The 22,400-nt window shown below is 51.5% G+C and overlaps 6 protein-coding genes across 7 annotated transcripts; 4 read left to right on the top strand and 2 right to left on the bottom strand.

Moving 5' to 3' along the window:
* Positions 1 to 1,685: 1,685 nt before the first annotated feature.
* On the top strand, positions 1,686 to 4,422 carry TrAFT101_005782 (uncharacterized protein). Its single transcript, XM_024906708.2, has 5 exons — positions 1,686 to 1,918; positions 1,995 to 2,120; positions 2,177 to 2,254; positions 2,337 to 3,022; positions 3,088 to 4,422. Exons 1-5 carry the CDS (start codon positions 1,772 to 1,774, stop codon positions 3,473 to 3,475), a joined length of 1,425 nt encoding a protein of 474 aa, XP_024760286.2. The 5' UTR covers positions 1,686 to 1,771; the 3' UTR covers positions 3,476 to 4,422.
* On the bottom strand, positions 3,614 to 5,038 carry TrAFT101_005781 (uncharacterized protein). Its single transcript, XM_024901917.2, has one exon. The coding sequence runs from the start codon at positions 4,775 to 4,777 to the stop codon at positions 3,983 to 3,985; it is 795 nt and encodes a 264-aa protein (XP_024760285.2). The 5' UTR covers positions 4,778 to 5,038; the 3' UTR covers positions 3,614 to 3,982.
* Positions 5,039 to 5,297: 259 nt separating this feature from the next.
* Positions 5,298 to 8,376, top strand: HIS3_1 (imidazoleglycerol-phosphate dehydratase). The gene is made up of 2 exons (XM_024900279.2): positions 5,298 to 7,933; positions 7,996 to 8,376. The coding sequence occupies exons 1-2, from the start codon at positions 5,545 to 5,547 to the stop codon at positions 8,190 to 8,192; spliced, it is 2,586 nt and encodes an 861-aa protein (XP_024760284.1). The 5' UTR covers positions 5,298 to 5,544; the 3' UTR covers positions 8,193 to 8,376.
* Positions 8,326 to 11,829, bottom strand: TrAFT101_005779 (uncharacterized protein). 2 transcript variants are annotated; one of them, XM_066127586.1, is made up of 3 exons: positions 10,917 to 11,829; positions 9,092 to 10,845; positions 8,366 to 9,018 (listed from the first exon to the last, which is right to left on the bottom strand). In XM_066127586.1, the coding sequence occupies exons 1-3, from the start codon at positions 11,362 to 11,364 to the stop codon at positions 8,932 to 8,934; spliced, it is 2,289 nt and encodes a 762-aa protein (XP_065983698.1). In that variant the 5' UTR covers positions 11,365 to 11,829; the 3' UTR covers positions 8,366 to 8,931. The 2 variants fall into 2 exon arrangements, with proteins under 2 accessions (XP_024760283.1, XP_065983698.1); XM_024900218.2 differs by having other exon boundaries at positions 8,326 to 10,845.
* Positions 11,830 to 14,485: 2,656 nt separating this feature from the next.
* Positions 14,486 to 18,718, top strand: TrAFT101_005778 (uncharacterized protein). The gene is made up of 3 exons (XM_024905233.2): positions 14,486 to 15,183; positions 15,316 to 15,509; positions 15,584 to 18,718. The coding sequence occupies exons 1-3, from the start codon at positions 14,933 to 14,935 to the stop codon at positions 18,535 to 18,537; spliced, it is 3,399 nt and encodes a 1,132-aa protein (XP_024760282.1). The 5' UTR covers positions 14,486 to 14,932; the 3' UTR covers positions 18,538 to 18,718.
* Positions 18,719 to 18,995: 277 nt separating this feature from the next.
* TrAFT101_005777 (uncharacterized protein) lies at positions 18,996 to 21,873 on the top strand. The gene is made up of 3 exons (XM_024903915.2): positions 18,996 to 19,149; positions 19,210 to 21,002; positions 21,069 to 21,873. Exons 1-3 carry the CDS (start codon positions 19,104 to 19,106, stop codon positions 21,699 to 21,701), a joined length of 2,472 nt encoding a protein of 823 aa, XP_024760281.1. The 5' UTR covers positions 18,996 to 19,103; the 3' UTR covers positions 21,702 to 21,873.
* Positions 21,874 to 22,400: the final 527 nt, after the last annotated feature.

The raw sequence follows: 22,400 nt of genomic DNA, 5'->3' as shown, positions 1-22,400 counted from the left end.
ACTACTTATAAGCTGGATGGCCTTGATTGAATAGGATGACCTTGATTGAATAGGATGACCTTGATCGAATAGGATGACCTTGATTGAATAGGATGGCCTTGATTAAATAGGATGACCTTGATTGAATAGGATGGCCTTGATTAAATAGGATGACCTTGATCGAATAGGATGACCTTGATCGAATAGGATAACCTTGATTGAATAGGATGACCTTGATCGAATAGGATGACCTTGATCGAATAGGATGGCCTTGATTAAATAGGATGACCTTGATCGAATAGGATGACCTTGATCGAATAGGATGGCCTTGATTAAATAGGATGACCTTGATCGAATAGGATGACCTTGATCGAATAGGATGACCTTGATTGAATAGGATGACCTTGATCGAATAAGATGACCTTGATCGAATAAGATATCCTCCTATTTAATCAACTTGATCATGATCATCTTGTTCAATCAAGGTCATCCTATTTGATCAAGGTCATCTTATTCGATCAAGGTCATCCTATTCGATCAAGGTCATCCTATTCGATCAAGGTCATCCTATTCAATCAAGGTCATCCTATTCGATCAAGGTCATCCTATTCGATCAAGGTCATCCTATTTAATCAAGGCCATCCTATTCGATCAAGGTCATCCTATTCGATCAAGGTCATCCTATTTAATCAAGGCCATCCTATTCGATCAAGGTCATCCTATTCGATCAAGGTCATCCTATTTAATCAAGGCCATCCTATTCGATCAAGGTCATCCTATTCGATCAAGGTCATCCTATTCAATCAAGATCAAGGTCATTCGATCAGGTCATCCTATTTAATCAAGGCCATCCTATTCGATCAAGGTCATCCTATTTAATCAAGGCCATCCTATTCAATCAAGGTCATCCTATTCGATCAAGGTCATCCTATTCAATCAAGGCCATCCAGCTTATAAGTAGTCATACTGCCTAAAAATTAAGGCATATTTTAGCCTTGCAGAGGCCTTATAAGGCGCTGTAACTAAGAAAATACAGTACATATACTGTACATACACTGTATCTTTTTAGTTTTTAGTTTTCTTGTTTTTTTAGAAAATTGGGGTTTTTGCACTCTTGCACACCCTATCTAAGGTGCCACCGTAAAGACGAGTTCCCCGCAGGTCAGAGCCAGGAATCACTGAGGGGCCAGCAGGGGATAAACAATGCGCGAAAATAATCCCATACGTTCGTTCAACAAAGAATTGGAATAGTCTTGAAATTTGTAGTGTTGCGTAGACACTCTCCATCGCAGATACATATGCTTTAATCGCATAGGGCATATATCATGCCATTAGGTACCAACACATCAAACGGTACTCCATCTCAAGCCAGGCGTTGATGGCGTCAATCAACTGTGGATTCTATAACAGAGCATGGATAATGAACTTCTTTATTGCTTCCCTTCCATTGAGTTATTTCATTTTTAAAATCCTTAGCCAGATATGCTTATTGAACTTCACTGCTCACTGCAGTTTGCCAGTATTTGCGCAAAGAGTCGCTCCCAACCCGAACCCGTATATCCCAGCCCCAAAGGCACTGGTGTGGAGATGGCTCGGATGATGAAGTTAGTAAATCTGCGCTCCTGATTGGCCCATCTGCTTCGGTGTCGTCGGGCGTCGGAGCTGGTCGGAATGACTAAGCAGCCAAAACCTCGAAACTAAGGCCACAACCCGCTCAGGAAAGCTTCTTGCCGAGCAGTGGAAAGATTTCATCAAACCGCTCAATTGACCATTAATCCCCCAAACCTCCGCCATGGCGTCCCGCAGATTAGCTTTGAACTTGTCGCAAGGCCTGCGAGCCCGTTCCGGCCTGACAGCCGCCGGATCTCTGCGACGAGGCTTTGCTACTCCTTCCAACGTCGGCAAGACTCAGACAACAACTCTCAAGAACGGCTTGACTGTGAGCGCCAACTCCGGGGGCCAATTGGCCCAGCCTCGCGCCTTGGACGCCTGTTTTGCTAACCGACAAACTCCAGGTCGCCACTGAGTATTCACCATGGGCCCAGACATCGACCGTTGGCGTCTGGATTGACGCTGGCTCCCGTGCCGAGACCAACGAGACGAACGGCACTGCCCACTTCCTCGAGCACCTGGCTTTCAAGGTGGGATGTCCCGATATGGCATCATACGGGCAAAAACGGCTGACAGTTGTTTCAAGGGTACCGCAAAGCGATCACAGCAGCAATTGGAGCTCGAGATTGAGAACATGGGTGGTCACCTGAACGCCTACACCTCGGTTGGTCTTTTTTTCAACCCATTCAGTCGCAATGGGCTCATTCGGGAAAAAAAATCTCTGAAGCCACTAACGCCTTCTTCAGCGCGAGAACACCGTCTACTTCGCCAAGGCCTTCAACTCTGATGTCCCCAAGACCGTCGATATTCTGTCCGATATCCTGCAGAACTCCAAGCTCGAGCCGTCTGCTATCGAGCGCGAGCGCGACGTCATTCTCCGAGAGTCTGAGGAGGTTGAGAAGCAGGTTGAGGAGGTTGTCTTTGACCACCTGCACGCCACTGCTTTCCAGCACCAGCCTCTTGGCCGCACCATTCTCGGACCCCGCCAGAACATCCGTGACATTACCCGCACCGAGCTCGTCAACTACATCAAGAACAACTACACTGCCGACCGCATGGTCCTCGCTGCCGCCGGTGGCGTTCCTCACGAGCAATTGGTTCAGCTTGCCGAGAAGCACTTCTCCGGCCTTGCCACCAGCAGCCCCCAGACTGAGGCCTACGTCCTGTCCAAGCAGAAGGCTGACTTTGTTGGCTCTGACGTCCGTGTTCGCGATGACACCATGCCCACTGCCAACGTTGCCATTGCTGTCGAGGGTGTTAGCTGGAACTCCGATGACTACTTCACTGCTCTCGTCACTCAGGCCATCGTCGGCAACTACGACAAGGCCATGGGCAACGCCCCTCACCAGGGCAGCAAGCTGAGCGGCTACGTCCACAAGCACGAGCTGGCCAACAGCTTCATGAGCTTCTCCACCAGCTACAGCGACACTGGGTATGTTGGAACAATGATTGAACGAGCGTAGTATTTGCTTATATACTGACTGTATCTATCAATAGTCTCTGGGGTATCTACCTGGTCACTGACAACACTACGCGCCTCGACGACCTTGTTCACTTTGCTCTCCGCGAGTGGATTCGCTTGTGCACCAACGTCAGCGAAGCCGAGGTTGAGCGCGCCAAGGCCCAGCTGAAGGCCTCCATCCTGCTGTCCCTGGACGGCACCACTGCCCTCGCCGAGGACATCGGTCGCCAGCTGGTCACCACTGGCCGCCGTGCCAGCCCTGGCGAGATCGAGCGCAAGATCGATGCCATCACCGACAAGGACGTCATGGACTTTGCTAACCGATACATCTGGGACAAGGACATCGCTATCAGCGCAGTTGGAAAGATTGAGGGTCTGTTCGATTACCAGCGTCTGAGGAACACCCTGAAGCCTAAGTTCTAAGGGTAGAAAGGATACGGAGAGAGGGGAGCGAAACAGTCCAGAAGAAAAAAAAAGACCGGGTATAGAGTGTATGAGATACCGTTTTACAGGCCTAGTGTACCATAAATTTCCCATATTCTTACAACCAGGTGTTGCGTGGGCGGAAGTGCATGTGAAGAAAAAAAAGTTTTATTACACTTCTTTTGGATAGTGAGGCAGCAACTCACGGCCCCTAGATGCTAATAAGATGATACCTTCAATGGCGATAAGATCTCCACGACTCTGCCGCAAACGATTTACGCGGCGCTGTGTTCATGCCGTTTTATCATATACATCATATACCTCAAAAACTAGGCAGCTCCTATTAGATAAATACTTTAGGTATAGATGAAAATAGAGAGAGCTATATAGCTCCCCGCACTCCTTGTAGCCGTCTTTTCCAACGCCCAAAACGCCAACATAAAAATATGGGATATCCAAGGTCCAGATTCGCGCAGCTAAATGCAGCATGAGTTCACACGATACCGCCTAGCTCTCCTCAGCCATCTCTGCGTCCACATCATCGCCAAAGACATCATCCACTGTCCCGCCCTCGACACCATCACCGCCAATATCTTCAGGTTCTGGTCCTTCAATGCCTTCCATGGCATCTCCACCTTGCTGAGAAGCTGAGCTCTCATCATCGTCGTCATCTGCACCCTCCTCACCCCATACGTCCTTGAGACCCCAGCCTGTCCCACTAAGAACAAATCTCTCGCTGGGTAGCCGGACGCCCCATTCGTTTGGCACAATCTTTGGCAAGGCGACCTTGTTTCGCTCTCGGGCCAGCTCCTGCATATATTCCTTGCTAATGCCGCCCCCACTGCTTCCTCCGCGGAATTGGTAGCCCAGGCGAGCAGCAATAGCCACCTTCACGGCGTTGGCGCTGACGCTGGCATCGCTGGACGGGGCGGCCATGGCCCCTCCCGCAGCGCCAGATGGCTTAGAGCCGGCTTGCGTAATGTACGGGTCGCCCGTGAGATGCAATGCGTCGCTGAGAACGGATGAGGTATGTCGGTAGGCGAAATCCAAGAGCAAGAGGGGTACCCGCTGTTCGTAAGATGTGACGCCTTGAGAGGTAAGCAGAAGCTCGACCAGTCGTGAGTCGCGCGGCCTAGGCGCCGAAGAGGGCTGCTGATGAGTAGACGGCTGTGCAGATTGAGAGGACGAAGCGGCGGCGGCGGGAGGTTGGCTCGCAGTCGTTGTCTGGGTGTTGGGAACTGTTTGAGATGTGTTGGCAGATGACGCGGGCACGCCATTTGTCTGTGGTTGACTTGAAGACATGGTCGAGATATGGTATTAGGCAGTAAAATAAGATGGAATTAATGTGATATGGCGACTGGAGAAACGAGGCTGATCACAGCGGCGAAGAGCTCATACGCCGACGCAAATCGAGTTGCGCGCTCAGGCAGTGATTGACGTCAGAACAGACACAAATGAGTAGTATGCGATATATCTCCTCGTGTAAATTGTCAGCACAACAGCATCCTAAACACAATGGGAAATCCGAATATGCGACTCTGCTGCGCATCTAACAAGGCTGGAAACAGAAATAGCAAGCTTGGCCAGTACTAGAAGTCCATCACGGTCAGTCGCGGCTGGGGCAGCTTGCAGGATCCCGGTGCATCGTTAATCCGGGCTGTCAATTGATGCTGCGCTGCGCACAGACCAGATCTTAAACACAGCCCAATGGAAGCACTCCAAATTCAGCAGTGCATGCAGCACCCGCCTAGACGGGTTGGAGGGGCGCTTCTGGAGGAGGCTCGGCGTTCTGAAAAGCGAAGCAAAGCCTAAAAATGGCCTGCAGCAGGCTTTGCGACCCCACCAAAAAATTGACTGCCGCTGATTCAGGTGCCGGTTCCGGTCAGTTCGAGCTGTTTTCTGGCGATGGTTTGACTCATTGGCGGCATATATATTTTTCTTTGGCTTGGGATTTCGCGTCTGGCTGTATCTCCCATATCTGCGTCGCCAATTGACTGATTGTCCTGTTTGGTCCCTTGCAATCGCCATCAGCATCGTCATCGTCATCCAGCCCACTCTCTCTGCCCCTCATGGAGACGGTGCTTCCCCTGCCGTTCCTTGTCAGTGTGGCCATTCCGCCCGGTCTGGCCAAGCTTGACGGCCTCAACCGCGAGCAGGTTTCCATCCTCGCCAGCCCCTTCCTCGAGGCCTCGCCCAAGATCCTGGACAAGCTCTCCCGGTTTTTCAAGCGTCACAGCTCCGAGTTCCACGCCCACATCGACGCCACAACCCTCGAATCCGTCGACGATGTCTTTGCGCTGCTTGACGGCGGCGCCCGCAAAGTCTTCGTTGCGCCGGAGACGCTCCCCCAGTATGCAGAGCTCGGAGACCGGGTCCTGCCCGTTGTATCAACACTGGACCTGTCTGCTGCTTCCGAGCACGGTCTTCTGATCAAAGAGTTCGACCCCAAGGCGAGCAATGTCGACAAGTTTGCTGAGGAAGCCCGCGCCAAGAAGCTCAAGGTTCTGTACCTGAAGCCGGTCCCTGAAGTCTCCCTCGAAGAATTCATCCGAGTTGCGCAAAAGTGCAACGCCATTCCCATCCTGCCCTCGACCGGGCTGACGACCGACAAGGCTGATGGCAGCAAGCTTCTGCTTTCCAAGGTTATTGCGACATACTGGAAATCGGACCGTGCCGATGGCCTTATCCCAACGGTCGTTACCGATGTGCACGGAATTGCTCTCGGATTGGCTTACACTAGCGAGGAGAGCATTCTAGAGGCGCTGCGAACTCACACCGGCGTTTACCAGAGCCGCAAGCGAGGGTTGTGGGTGAAGGGTGCTACTTCTGGCGACACCCAGGAGCTTGTCCGCATCGCATTGGACTGCGACAATGACACTCTCAAGTTTGTGGTGAACCAAAAGGGCCGATTCTGCCACCTCGAGCAGTTTGGCTGCTTCGGCGAACTGACTGGCATCGCGAGACTGGAGCAAACCCTCAAGTCAAGAAAAGAGTCTGCTCCTCCGGGCTCATACACTGCCAGACTCTTCTCTGATGAGAAGCTGCTGAGAGCTAAGATCATGGAGGAGGCTGAAGAGCTGTGCGACGCCAAGACTCCCGAGGAGGTCGCATTTGAAGCTGCCGACCTGATCTACTTTGCCCTCACAAGAGCCGTTGCTGCTGGCGTGAGTGTAGCCGATATCGCTGGTAGCCTGGACGCCAAGGGCCTCAAGGTCAAGAGGAGAACGGGCGATGCCAAGGGCAAGTGGGCTGAAAAGGAAGGCATCAAGCCATCTGCCCCCGCTGCCCCAGCCAAGCCGGCTGAGGCTGAGAAGCCCAAGAGCGACCGGATTGTCATGCAGAGAATCGACTCGGTCAACGCTACAGAGGCCGAGCTTCTCGAGACCCTGAAGCGACCCTCGCAAAAGTCTCCTGAAGCCATCCTGAAGATTGTGACTCCCATTATCGAGGATGTTCGCAAGAACGGAGACAAGGCCGTCCTTTCATACACTCACAAGTTTGAGAAGGCTACTTCTCTGACGTCTCCCGTATTGAAGGCTCCTTTCCCCAAGGAGCTGATGCAACTCCCTGCTGAGACCATCAAAGCCATTGATATCTCCTTTGAAAACATCCGAAAGTTCCACGCCGCCCAGGGCGATGACAAGACTCTCCAGGTTGAGACCATGCCTGGCGTTGTCTGCAGCCGCTTCTCAAGACCCATCGAGAGAGTTGGTCTGTACGTCCCCGGTGGTACTGCTGTTCTGCCCAGCACGGCTCTCATGCTTGGTGTGCCTGCCATGGTTGCCGGCTGTAAGAAGATTGTCCTGGCTTCGCCACCCCGTGCCGACGGTAGCGTCACCCCTGAGATCGTCTACGCCGCTCACAAGGTCGGAGCCGAAAGCATCGTCCTCGCTGGTGGAGCACAAGCCGTGGCCGCCATGGCCTACGGAACTGAGAGCATCACCAAGGTTGACAAGATCCTCGGCCCCGGCAACCAGTTCGTCACTGCGGCCAAGATGCACGTCAGCAACGACACCAATGCGGGAGTGGGCATCGATATGCCCGCTGGCCCATCTGAAGTGCTGGTCATTGCCGACAAGGATGCCAACCCTGCATTTGTTGCATCGGATCTGCTTTCTCAGGCCGAGCACGGTGTTGACAGCCAAGTCATCCTGATTGCTGTCGATCTCAACGAAGAACAGCTCAAGGCTATTGAAGACGAAGTCCACAACCAGGCCATCGCCTTGCCCAGAGTAGATATCGTGCGTGGCTCCATTGCCCACTCCGTCTCTGTTCTCGTCAAGACCATTGATGAAGCTATGCGCATCAGCAACGAGTATGCTCCGGAGCATCTCATCCTGCAGATCAAGGATGCTGCCAAGGCCGTCGATCTCGTCATGAACGCAGGCAGTGTCTTCATTGGCCAATGGACCCCCGAGAGTGTTGGTGATTACTCTGCTGGTGTTAACCACTCACTACGTAAGTGTCTCCCTTGGATTCCTTTTCATATACAGACAGCACTTTGCTAACCAACTATGTAGCAACGTACGGATTTGCCAAGCAGTACTCTGGCGTCAACCTGGGATCCTTCCAGAAGCACATTACCAGCTCTAACCTCACTGCTGAGGGGCTGCGGAACGTGGGCGCGGCGGTCATGCAGCTGGCCAAGGTTGAGGAGCTTGAGGCCCACAGGAGAGCAGTAGAGATCCGTATCAAGCACATGGATGCGCAAAAATAGGGTGAAGAAAGAAACTTGTGACGAAACAATGGGCTTTCTGTGTAAAATTAGTAGGTTAAAAAACATTACGAAGCAACAAACGCCTCGAGAATAAGTAGACGACGAGGAAATGCTATTTTGGATAATTTTTTCATCATTTATACATGTTTATATATCTATGAGGATATGATGAGATCGCTTGATGCAGAAAAAAATCTATGTCACCTGTAGAAACTAAGCCCAACGTATGAAAAATTCCCCATGGTCAACAAAAGAAGAAAAAAAAGAGAAAGAAGAAAGAGAAAGAAATTTGCTCACGCCATCTAGTAATAGAACGTTGCTGCAAAATGACTTTTTTCTTGCTCGCCCTCTGCACACGTGTACAGCTCCTTTAGAAAAAAAGAAAAGAAAAGAAAAGAAAAGAAAAGAAAAACATCCCAAAGCGCCTCGCTATGTAGTTGCTCCAATGCGATAAAATGTAAAAAGAAAAAAATTCCCTGCCCACCTCGAAAGGCTTTTCTTCTCCAGCTGCAAAAATTGCTGTCAATGCATCGCCATGCACTTTTTGCTCTCGGAAGCAAAGCAGAACCCCTCGTTTCCGCGTAAAATTCGCTCCAAAGACGCAAATATATAATGATGAATAGATAATGAATCCAAACGCGCGAGCGTGGAAAATGAGGCGAAAAAGAGAAAGAGAAACGAAAATGAGGATGAATGAGCAAAAAGCCCATAGATAATTGGTGGCAAAAAGCCGCCATCATTACGATGGTATCGAGGGAGTTCGGATCTCGACGGGTACTTCAATAACCGGCAGGTCTTGTTCCTGCTCGATGTCTCCGCGATCAAACTAAACCCAGCTTAGCTTTCGTTTTCTTTTTTTTTTACTCCTCAACCTTCTCTTTCACGGATAGGTGACCAACCCCAGAAATGATCTCGGCTGAGACATCTTCCACCACCCGGGTTTCGTCCTCATCATCATCAGAAGCCTCGGCGCCTTCATCCTCTGCATCGTCCTCGTAGTTTTCCTCATCATCAGCATCTTCAGTCTCGATGCTCTGCATAACAGAGTCCATCAGTCGGCCCTCATCGACTTCGTCGTCATCATCATCGTACTCATCGTGCGAGAGGTAGCTATCCGCAAGCCCTTCGCCCACCTCTTCCTCATCTTCTTCCTCTTCTTCGTCGGTATAGGTGCTACCCTGGTCATCCTCGTCCTCTTCATCATCGTCATCACTTGCCGAGAAGTCGTCCATCTGGAGAGGGTCATCTCTCCAGTACATGAAGTCGGTGTACTCCTCCCCGCCACCCCTGACCAGGGTATCGACAGGGGGGAAGTAGTGGTCCACAACCTCATTAATATTGACATAGGTCATCTTGAGTTTGTTAAGACTCAGGAGGTCAAGTGATACTTCCGAGTTGGAGTTGATGGTGAAGATGCGGGTTCTTGGCACATCCACCGTTCGGTAGGAGATTTGGTCTGTTAGACGGTTGCCAAAGCCGGCATAGAAAGGACCACCGTCTGGCCCATACAGATTTCGGATGTCCCGTAAGGTTGCCATCTTGAACACGTGAGGCTTTCGCAAGTACACTTCACGGCGCAGAGCTGCCATGGTTCGATCGGGAGACAAAATTGTTGGGCCGTGGGGCATTTTGAAGCCATCCTGAACAATATTGTTCAAATAAGTCCGGGTGGAGTCGGACTGTCCGACAGAGCGACTGGTCAGATACATGATATTGTATCCATTCAGAGCAATGTCGCTATAGAGCTTTGCAATGCCGGAGTGAGTCCAGTCTCGGCCAATCATATTCAGCACATGGCCGAGAGCATCAGACTTGGTGATGGTGCCATCAATGTCTGAAATGACCACGGGTGTCTCTTGTTTCCAGAGATACAGATTGGCAGAGCAAGTTGCCCGGTTGACTGTGAAGCTCATTGAGTTTTCACCGTATTTCAGGTTCATATCCTTCAATTGATCGCTAGTAAGTCGAAGGGTCTTGGCGTAGCTCTTGGTAGGCTGGATGGAGCCGGTTGGAGTGCGAGGTGGTGTGTGCATTCCGCCAGGACCGGCATCAGACTCTGAGCGGCGGTGGGATGGCACATGTGGCGCAGAGGTGAGATCGCTGCCATCACTCTGGTAGCCTGGATCTGATACGGCGTCGGCAGCAACAGCGTGACGGTGAGCCTGTAGCGACGACTCAATGGTCTTGTTCATAGCAGCCTGCTTGGCGTCTTCGCTACTGTAGACCCAGAGGTTTCCCTCTTCGTCGAAGCCAAACAGAGCTCCGATATCGTAATTGCCGTCCATCTCCTCTGAAAGAATGTTACGTGCGAGCACCTCGGCACGAAGCATGTCTTCTTCATTGCTCTTGAAACCTGTCATGTCCAGCATGAGGTCTCCTGTCTCGGTGATGTGCGTTGGAATGTTGACGGCAGACAACCCCTTGGACAGCGCCCTGGCGCGCGCGATGGCTTCGTTGGGGCCAAGAGGCGGTGGGCTATGTGACCTCTCTGATTCTGATGGGCTCTCGTTATCTGAAATGGCGTCGTCATGGGGTCGAGCTGATTTTCGTAGAATAGTATCGCTGTGAGGTCGATCGAAGGCTCCGCGCCAGTCTGTAGAGCCAGGGTGTGAACTTGAAAGCGGAGGGGAGGACGACAAGGGCGTAATCATGCCTAGGGTCATAGTGAGCCATGGATACTTTGCTGCCAACATGCAGATATCAGATAAACGCAACCAAACGTACCATTTTCGTCCGACTGCAACTGAATGACGGCGGGGGGTGGTCTACGAGGCTTTCCTGATTCCTCATCGAGCTCCAGATGGTCTGGCTCAGCCATATCTGAAGAGCTATCTGCCGGTCCAAAAGGCGGGCTGCTTGCCGGAGAGACCAGCGGCGAGGTCTGCATCGATTCCGGGATGGAATCAGAAGTCTCGAAGACGAAGAAGGCCTCGCCGCCCTCGCCCAGTTTCATGGAGTAGTGCTGTTTGGTGCCATTGACCCTGAACTCGACCTTCTTCTCGTATGGGCGCAAGAGCGAAAACTTGCCGAAGCGAACGTGGAAGGGCGAGCAGGCCAAGGTGCCATCGCCGCGCTCGACGACGATAACGTCAATAGCGCCGCTGAGCGTTGCCGGATTGATGGAGTTCCAGGCCGTGGAAACCGAGTCGCTGAGGTTTCGCACGTACTGCATCGTGCCGGTTCCAATATTTCGCCGCGACCTCGAGAGGGAGAGTTTTTCGGCGGCTTACACAATGAACAACGGGTAACGGCAATGGCAGACGACAATGAAAAATGCACGGTTGTACGACGGCCGCACAGCAGTTAGGATGATTCGTAGGAGACGCTCAGACGGATTGGGCCTGCAAGGTCTGTCTGTCCGGGCACTTGAAGTACTTTGTGAGAATGGCAAACGGAGAGCAAACGGAGAGGAATTGGGGACCCTGGCAGCAGTGGAGCTTTGTTGGGATGCGCGGTAGTGACGTCGGTTTCAGACGGCGCTTGGCTCCCTGGCATGTGAAATTATGGAACGCCTCGCTTCTCCGTGTAGCAGCGACGACACGCAAAGGGAGGCGATGCAGGCAATTTCTGCGGTTTACAGATCAGATTGGATGCACGCAGAGCAGAGGGGATCGCGAGATTAAAGAAAAGCCCGTACAAACGCTTCCCCAGCGGTTTTGGGGGCAAAATGCAGCGGCGGCACCGGCTCCAGGCCACCAAAGGCCAATTGTTGAGAACGTGCTGCCTGTCCGTTAATCCAACAAGCTGCGCTTCGGCTGCAGGCACATGATCCAAGGCTTGGGCGAAAATCCGTCCTTTGACAAGCGCTGTGGGGGGCCAGGCCGGCAAAGCGCAGGTACAGGATACCTGGGCTGTACTCTGGGTCCCGCAGTGGCAGCACGGTCCTCTGGCGCCGCTTGGGCGCAATTTAGGGGTTCTACCGGAGCTGACAGGGCGCTGACAGGGAGGCCAATCCACCAAGATACAGCGGGGAAGCGAGATTTATAGCGCCCTATGAGAAGGGCGGAACCTCGAGCGGCGAATCCGGGGTACTCGCGAGTCGCCGGTACCTGGCGCTGCCGAAACCACGCGCCCATCATGTGCTCAACCATTTGCACGGGACACTCAGGCGAGAAAATTGCAAAAGCAGAACGTAATAGCTACGGATTACACCAAGTCCATGCCAACCTCCCCCAACAGCCGAGGCTCCAGGACTTCCTCTTGAAGGTTGGCGTTTGCCTCTTTGATGACTGGTGTGTGACGCCCAGACGACAGGCTTACAGCGGCTATTTGCTGCGCAGGCATGTCTTCATAGGCTTGCTGAAGCATCCCCCGTCTCACGAAGAGACTCACCTGACAGACCACACATGCCTGAGATGAGTCGTAGGGCCGGGGTTTGATCCTTTCCGTGCATTTCTTCCGCCACTCCCAAGTTTTCTCTCGAATCACAGGCACTAAGGCTCATTGTACGCTCCTCGAGCCAGGAAGTCCGATTATAGCCAGCTTACTAGGCATTACGTTGTAAATGAGATCCGGAGTACTGATAACCACCAGTGCGTAATCTCACACTAAGGCAAGGGACGTGCGGTTGCTATTTTACTGTGCATGTGTGAGACATCGTCGCCGCGCGAAGCATTTGGGTTGTTTTGATGTACATAGATAAGACACAGCACAGTACGATGCAGAACCTGTTTCAGTCTCGGTAAGAAAAGTGTGAGGGAATTAGGGCGAGCGATGAACCATCCGACAATGGTGATGTCAGCTCTGTGTGCGATAATGAAGATCGCCTCTCTCCCCCACGCATGGATCGGGTTAGAGATCGCAAGTTAATGTATCTCGACATCACGACAGGATGGGACTAGACAGTAGAGGCAGCTGGTAATTTATAAAATAAATTGAAATCATGGGTCGACAGCAGGTAGAGCTTTGGTACGCATAAATTTTGAACGATGTCAGCCTGATGCCCCCACCCCCGCTCGTTTTTATCTGTGTTGAAGCCTTTCATGAGAATACAAAGGCAGGCATCCCTCAACTGGCCAGACGTGCAAGAAACAACTCTACGAAGCCGCTGCAAGCACGCAGCTACTCTTCTAGGGCCTTTAGCACCTATGTTTACCTTGAAAGCCATGCAATGTCATTTCGGATCACTAGATTAGTGTCAAAGACCCGGCTGCAGCCGACACTCTCCCAGTTGTATCATTAAATATCAAGATTTCTCACAGCAGCAGTTATACTGGCCTCATATAACGGGTATCAGATATAGCTTAACCCCAAGCATCAGTGCATGTATCAAGTTGTGGCGGCGTTTAGGCTTCACAAGCTGGAGCCCACCAAAAGCTTAGCACCCTACGTTGCGAGCGCCTTTCAAGACGACAACACATGTCAAAGCAAAGTTTCAGCTGCCAACCAACCCGCGGCTCCATAATAACCGTCAACCCGTCACTATAACGGCTGATGTGCTTGCTCAGCTACTATCGTAGTTATGCAGGACAGCTCTTTCGAGCCGCCTCCTCAACGTACGTACGTGGCTAGCTCCCCACGATAGACTGCATCTTCTGTCTGCATTTCGCCAACAAATACCTGTAACCAAATGGTGAAGATCCCCCGCCGCGACCGCTCTTTTGCGCCTGTGCCCGCCCAATCGGCGGCAGATGGACAAATAAGACGGCAGCACCGCATGCATCACAGCCTCCCCTCTCAAAAGAGACAAAAAGAAACAATCACACATCATATAGTAAATACATTGGAGTATAAAAATCACATAGGGCCCCCAAAATACAGTAGATACTTACCTATCGCCGACCACACTTTAACAGCTGCCTGGAGCCATTACGTGGTGGGTGTCTACCAAGTACCAACGCATCAAGGCAGCACTGTTGTATCTTGATTTATCCAGGCTCATTGTTTGCTACGACGCTTTCTGAGATATAAGAACCTAGAAAGCACTTACAAGTCAACAGCTGCTGTCTCAATGAGTGCCCAATGCAGGAATGAGACATACCAGATCTCATTCTCTCCCATTCTCTCGCCAAGCCGCCAAGCTCGCCGATTAACTCGTCGTGAGGCGGCCTTGTTTGTTACTTATTTTGGTCTCCCGCAACTTGCCCCCTAGCAAGGATCGTCACATAGATCCACACTTTGCATCCCGAGGACCGCAAAAATACGCTTTTCCGTGCAAGTCTGCTGCAGCACGTTGTTATTGCCGAAACGATAAGGCTTTATGCATGTTGTTCGCTTTTTTCCTCTGGTTGTTTTCCCAAGGCTATATCCACTAACTTAGATCCCCTTACCTTAGATCCCTTTTTCCCACGAGGGCCAAACTCAAAGTTGGTGGCGGCATAGCCCTTTACATCATCCTCACACCCCGTCTGTGTCTATATAGCTACTCTGGTAGCTATCACGCCTCAGCGTTATTGTCTGAGAGGGCTGCAATCGCCGGGCGGTCAGCAGCACAGTGCAATCCTCAGCTGTCTCTCTGCCGCCTGTCTGCCGAAGCTCAGTGGTTTTGCCGTTCTACCCACGTGAGGCCGTGCCAGCTCTCGCCATCCTGCACGGCGTCGCGCCTCCAGCGTCCCCGGCGAAAAAAAAAAAAAAGTCCAGCCCTCCATCCGCCGTCCAATCGGCGGCCCGCATTTACTGGGGTCGCTTCCAAGACCAGCCAGCCCTGCTACGGTCCTTTCTCCCGTCTGCAAACCTCCAACTACCGACATCCTCCGTCGGCATTTCTGCTTCAGTCCATCTGACGGCAGCGCGCTGAGAATATGTCATGGGAGCTTCCAGCCCTGACGCTTCTCTCCCTCAGCGCTGTTGGCTTCTGGGGGCTCGGTAGTCCCCAGCCCTTCCATCGCAAAGCCTTCTATATCCTCGTCAGCGCCTCGGCTGTCCTGGTCGACCCTCGCCAGGTGATTGCGCGCATGTACACCGGCGCCCACGAGGCCTTTCTCGATTACCAGCTCGATGCCCTGCTTGCCCAACACTTCAAGATGGCCCTTACCCTTGGCGCCGTGCTCTGGTTAGCCCCCCTCTTTCTTTTCAATGACGTTGCCCAAGTTGCACGTCACGTTTTGCTCGTCAGCTTTTGCTATGAGTTGCGAGATCCAAGTTGGACGTGCTAACTAAACGCTTTCTTTCTCATTACCAATAGGCTGCTTCATCGCGGATGGCAAACTCTCTGGAAACCGGTACCCGAACTTATTAATATTCTTGGCGTCGATATACCTGAACCTCCTGATGTCAGCCTTGCTGGCATTCGATCCGATGCGGCCACCCTCAGTTGGACGCGCCCAACTAGCAATCGGCCCGTGCAGAAATATGCGATTCAAGTCAATGGAGTACATGGTATGTTTTGTTGGCAGGCGTGGCAGACTGTGGAGTGATACAATATGATCTGACCGTTTTTATTCGCACAACAGTGGGCGATTCGCCAGGCAACGAGGTGGCAATTACGGTGACTGGGTTGAAACCTAACCACTATTACAACGTTCGTGTTGTTGCTGTTGGGCCTAACAACTTCCAAGCCGGCAGTGCTCTTCTACGACTGCGAACCTTTGGCAAAGATGGGAGACCGCTATTGGGAAATTCACGACTCCCTACCAACTTTACGGATCCGGAACAACCCCGACTCAACCCTGGCGATGATGAAAGCGATGGCTCCGACGATGCTTTGTTTCCTATGCCATCGGTCGAAGCTGCACCGGTCCTTAACGATAGCTCGGCAAATTCCCGCGAGCCTAATGGGACTGCGCCTGGACAGCGGCGAAATACAATCAATCGTCGCCACTCACCCTCCGTTGCGAGCCTAGATCAGCCCCATATTAAACTCCCGATTTTCGATGGCCCTGAAATGTCATTGGATGAATTGAATTGTAAATTCGAAGGGATCCGGAAGGAGATTGATGACACCCTGGCTCTTTATGCTAAAGATGAGGCGGATTCACAACAGCAAGAAGAGGAGCTGAAGGGGGAGAAAGAACGAAAGCGGCAAATATTAAAAGAAAAAGAAGAGCAGACGGCCCAGCTTAAGGCCATGGTGAGAGCTACTATGGAGCAGATGAGAGGAGCGGAAAAGGATCGAGCGAAAAAAGAGCAGCAACTGCGAGATAAGGAAGCCAAGAAGTCCAAGGTGCGGGATAATGTCTCAAAACTTGACACTGAGACACTGCGTATGAAGCGAGATCGCGAAGGATTCGAGGCGCAAAAGACGGCCTTGGCAGACAAAAGGGATTCAGATGTGCGAAAACTGGACGAGATGAACGTTGACCTTCTGAATAAGTGCGCTGAACTTGAAGCGGAATTGAAGGATAAAGGAAAACAATTACAAGACCTCAAGGCGGCTCGAGAAGAGCTACCCGACGCCCACGACGAGCAGTGGAAAGAGGAAGACTTCAAACTGAGAAGAGACTGGGATGCCAGGAGGAAAGAACTGCACGGGCGATGGGCTGCAGAATCCAAGGGGACATATGAGCTGGACCAGCAGATTCATATGCTGTCTAAGCAGTTGAGGATGGAACAGTCCAATCTGGAATTTCTCAACCAGGGGGTTGCTTCCACCGCGGACTTTGAGATGTCTCCGCCGCCTCGGCCTAGGCGTCTGAGCAACGCGAACATGTCATCGCCAAGTCCGGTTATGCCCTCTGAGCCTGGATATCCCCCACCTGCTGGCTTTTCAAACGCTGGATTCGGCCCAGCCCTTTTCATGGATATGACAGCGACTCACGGCCAAGGCGAGCCCCAGACAGAGGCTGAGCTTAGAGAGGCAAATGGCCCCTTGAGCCCATCGGCGGCCCGCTCGTTTCTTCCTTCCAACATATTTGATGAGATGGAAGAGCCTGATCTCAAGCATGGAGATGATTTCCTGCCTGAGTCTATCTCCCAGGGAGATGACGAAGATGTGCAGTCACCAGCTTCCGCTAGTCCGCCCTTCAACATATTTGCGAGCCCCCATGGATCTTCACAAAATCTGCCATTTCCGCAATACTCGGAAAACGACGACAGGCAACCATCATCTTTGACTTCACCGGGAATAATTCATTCGGCTACCTCACCCCCGGCCACTGGCCACAGGTTATCCAACTTTTTGGCTGTGCTGCGTAATAGAGGCCCCAAGCCTGCGGACGACATGGGTCCTGCGCTTGGCTCCCTAAAGCCAGGCCAGAGCCAATCCTTCCCTCGGGGAACAGATGAGCAGGAAGTGTTGGAAAACCGCCGCAAGATCAATTTTTCTTCATGGATGAATCGTAACTCGACTGGGCCAGACAACTTTACCGGAACACCCTTCTCATCAAGCCGACCTTTTTCGGTGCGTCGACTCATTCCATTCGGCAACAACTCAAGTGGTGGAGTATTCGGCGAAGGAGATGTCGATGGCTCCAGACCAGCATCTATTGCCTCTATCGACTTGCCGAGGCCATCAACTGACAGCGGTTCTATATGGGGAGTTCAGGGAGAGCAGGGAGGGTTATTGAGCACGAAAAATCGATTATGGTCTCCAGATAATCGATGGCCTTCCAGAAGTGGCTCCAGGCGTCCGTCTATCCACGGATCACCATCTATCCTGACTACCACCTTGGCCTCTGCCGAAGATGTGATATTGGACGAAGATGATCTACTTGATCCCCAGACCTCACCTAGCCAGATTGGAGTAATTGGCTCTCGCCCGCCGACCGCTTTAAAGTCTCTTAACCAACGTCTGAATCCTGCGGCCCCAACTTTCTTTGGATATCACCCCTCAGAATCTGACGCAGACGGGTCTCAGAGTAAAGACGGAAGTAAGGATAAAGCAAAAGGGAACAGGACGAAGGGCAAGGAACCTTCGACGCCGAGCATGGAGTTGCCCCATTTCTTGGACGATTCCCCCTCCGATACACGAAAGTCCCGAGACGCTCGTTCCATCCATACGCAGAATTCAGTTGCCGAATCTCACGAATCGTTAACGCTTGATGCGACACTATCCAACACACCATCTGACCTCCATTCTAACGCTGACTCGGCTCCCAAAGATGCAGATAATGTCGTCATGAAGCTGTTCCGCAAGGGAAGCTCTAGCAAGTTTGGCTTGTCAAATAGACTTGGCAAAGACTCTGGACTGTTTAAAAAGGGACCCGGCAGCGCAACCCATTCGGATAGAAATGCGTCTGTCGACCATCGCTCTAGTATTGGTGACATTGACGATCTAGGCGAGGATGCTTCCCAGCTCGGTCGTAGCTACGACAGCATAGGAAGCAGTCCTTCTCTAGGCCCTGCTAAGTCTAGGGATTCCAAAGAAAGCCGTATTAGTGCATGGCGTTTCATGAAGAAGAAGGGCAAGGACTCTGGTTCTAAGGAAAAGGAAGGTGCTGAATTCGATCGAAATCACGAGGAAGAATGAAGTGGTGTGCGCCAAGTACCAGATAAAGAAAATCATAAGTGTCTAGGGAGCAGCACCATAAAGCGAGACTAGCTGTTAGGAACAATAGCCAACAATACACTGTACATAATATCTATTAATGGGTGATTCGCCTGTTGAACCTTCATGTGATGCTTGTTTAACATTCATTGATGATAATGTCCCGTCTTCCACAGATAATATAACGAGAAACATGTTTCAGAAACTTGATCAATGCATTGCCTACCATTATTTTTAATGTATGGCGACGATACTACTATTACAGTATTAGTTGTAAAGCTAAATAGAGACTCGCAGAGCTGTCACTGAGGACCCGTTTTAAATTATAAGTAAGATTGCGCTAACCTTCACTCGGTAAGGCTGCGTATCCGATCAGGAGCTACTCCATGTCGATAAGAGACGCTGCCCTGTTCCAGGTTGACACCGGCTTAAGCACCCGCAACGCATCACAATCGCTGCTCCGTATCGCTAACGGAATTGTCATTTATTATCGTTGCTACAGGCTATTGTGTCCAATTCTCCTCTCATTTAACAGTTGACCATTAAATATGAATGGCTCTCTCGCAGATCCCTCTACATCAAGTCTAGACGCAAGTGAGTCGCATGCCCGACTGACCAACTGTCCTCGCAACTAACAGCAGTCTGATGGCACAGTCGACTATGACCCCATTGACCACCTCAACCTTTTGTTTTCGCACCCCTCGGCCGTGTCGTCGATAAGCCAGGTCTCACAAGCTCTCAGATACCGCCAGGATGAGCTCTCGTACGAAATCAACGCCCTCGAATCAGCCCAGGCCTACGAGCCTGACTCGAGCCTGGAGCGAATGCGGTCGGCGCAGACGGAGCTGGCGCAGCTCTTTCGCAAAATCGAGACGGTGCGGTCGCGAGCCATAGAGACGGAGCAGAACATCACATCCATGACTGCGGATATCAAGCGCCTGGACGGCACCAAAAAGAACCTGACGTTGAGCATGACGGCGCTGAAGCGCCTGCAGATGCTGACAACGGCGTATGAGCAGCTGAGGGGCCTTGCGAAGACGAGGCAATATCGGGAGTGTGCGGGCCTGTTACAAGCCGTGCTGCAGCTGATGAAGCATTTCAACAGCTACAGGAGCATAGAGCAGATCGCAACACTCAGCCGCGAGGTGTCGGAGCTGCAGAGGGAATTGCTGGAGCAGGTCTGCGAGGATTTCGAGATGGCATTCACAAAGGGAGAGGTCAGCGCCAAGAAAAACACCTTGGTGGAAGCATGCCTGGTCATGGACGCCTTGGGTGAGTCGGCCAAGGCCAGACTTGTCAGCTGGTACATCAACACGGAGCTGCGAGAGTACCGCCAGGTATTCCGGGGCAACGACGAGGCGGGAAATCTGGACAATATCGGACGGAGATATGCGTGGTTCAAGCGCATGATGAAGACACACGAGGATGACCATGCTGCCATATTCCCCACTTACTGGCGCGTCAATGAGACGCTTGCCACAGCGTTCTGCGACGGCACACGCGATGACTTCAAGGGTATCTTGGAGCGTAGTATGCGGCGCCCGGATGGCAACAAGATTGATGTCAACCTGCTTCTCAGCTGTCTACAAGAGACTCTGAATTTCGAACAAAGCTTGGAGAAGCATTTTTCAAACGACCCAAGAGCCAGCATCGACACGTTGAGCTCTACAGAAGAGAAGTCGCACAACTTCAACGGCCTCATATCGGTGGCCTTTGAGCCATACCTGAGCCTGTGGGTAGAGTCGCAGGATAAACAGCTCGCGGCCATGATACCAAAGTACCGCACGCAGCCTCTCATTCCTCCAGAAGAAGAGTTCACGCCGCAGACAGTCATTCCCTCAGCTCTGGAGCTTTTCCATTTCTACAAGTTGACCTTGTCCCAGTGCGCGAAACTGTCTACGAGCGATCGCCTGTTGGATCTTTCAAAGACGTTTGCCAAATACTTGGATGAGTATGCTCAGCAGGTGTTACTGCGGAAATTACAGTCGAGCGGACAGAAGAGCCCCTCGATGCAAGATGCCGTTTTGGTTCTGAACACAGCGGACTTTTGGCACATCAACACAAACCAATTGGAAGAGAATATCAAGAAGCGCATTGACCCGGAGTTGGTGTCCAAGGTCGATTTATCATCCCAGTCTGATGCTTTCTTAGGCGTAGCAAGCGCTGCCGTGCTAGCTCTGGTGCACATTGTTGAGCTGGACTGCGAGGGTGTCTGGCGAGAGATGAAAAATACGAACTGGAGCACAATGGATAGCGCGGGCGACCAGAGCTCCTGGGTGGGCGAGCTTGTCAATCATGTCAACAGCAAGACGGAAGAGATTCTTGGTATTGTTACGAAGCAGCAATACGCGAGGGCATTCTGCGACAACCTCGTGGACCATCTAGCCACAGCCTTTATCAACAACATTGTCCAATGTCGGCCAATATCTGAGGTTGGAGCTCAGCAGGTAAGAGCTGTTGACATGACAGGAAGCATACATGTGCGTTTAAAAAGCTAATGAAAATTTTGATAGATGCTTGTTGACAAATACGCACTAACAAAATCCTTCGAAAATTTGCTTTCGTATCACAATCCATCACCAGCGCAACAAACACCCTCTGCCACTTTTGTGAGGAGAGTTGAGCAAAGCATGAACCGGATGGACCCTCTGCTCAAGACGTTGCAAGTTCGCCAGTCGCCACCAGAAGGTCTTGTACAGGCATATCTCATACACATAGCGGATCGCTCAGACACAAACTTCAAGAAGATCCTGGAGCTCAAGGGCGTGCGAAAGATGGATCAGATTCACCTAATTGAGCTATTTGGAATACACCGTGACGGCAGTTCAAACGATAAGCTCGCTCAGAACTCTCCGCTTTTGACACCTCTGATGTTGACATCCAGTCTCAGCAGTGCTGGCGGCTTGGGTGCAATTAACACAGCCTCTACTTCGCTTGGAGGCAGCTCAGCGAGATTCGACGCAGGGTCACTGGGCGAGAAGCTGCTCAGCGCGGCGAGGGACATTAGCAACACAAGTCAGAGCGGCTCAGACAAGGCCACAATCAATGAGAATTTGAGGAACTTTGGGAAGTTCTTCAAGCGAGATATAAGTGGTCTTGGACTTAAATTTGGGATGCGCGATGGAGTTGAGGATGGGCATCGATAAGAGGCGCTTAGTATAGCTTGAATCGAGACGGGGGAGGAGTTGGATTTGGATATAGTACATATTACTACATAGCATCGCAAATAGATGCCAGCATCTATGTTGAAAAAAGCCAGCAGACCACCTTCTAGCCCTTTGACTCCATGTCTTTTCTTATAAATCCTCGAAACTAGAGTCAGTATTTCATTTAATTAACTGCTACTATCTCTAATCTCAAGAGGATTTGTTAACAGGGGCCTAATACACTGGAAACCGGAAAAAGGAGGGAGTTTGATTCAGACCTAGTAGATTATCATAGTATCGCAAATAGATGCCAGTATCTGCGCCGTAATCACGTCACCGGACTACCTTCCGCCCCCTTAACTCTTGACACCCTTTTCACTATTTTTAGAAGTCCTTGAAACTGAACTCAGCACTTATTAGCTACTGCTCTCTATGATCTCAAAGAGATTCCAGTTAGATGTGGCTTGACAAATAGTAGAACGCAGCCGAGCCAACCACCCAGGCTTAGTCATGTGCCTCGTCCGCATTACCAGCATATTCCAGACTCAGTTGCCGAACAGTTGCCGCAACGAGCTTAGAAATCCGAACCCAGGCCGGCTTGTTAGAGGGGGAAAAAAAAACTGGCTGTGTGGCTACAGTATCCCCCAGGGGGGGATTCAACTTTTTTTTTAGTACTAGCAGCAATTTCCAATCGATAGG

Source organism: Trichoderma asperellum, chromosome 3 (genome assembly GCF_020647865.1).
Source record: "Trichoderma asperellum chromosome 3, complete sequence".
NCBI classification, from domain to species: Eukaryota; Fungi; Ascomycota; class Sordariomycetes; order Hypocreales; family Hypocreaceae; genus Trichoderma; species Trichoderma asperellum.
This window is presented reverse-complemented; position numbering and strand designations above follow the sequence as displayed.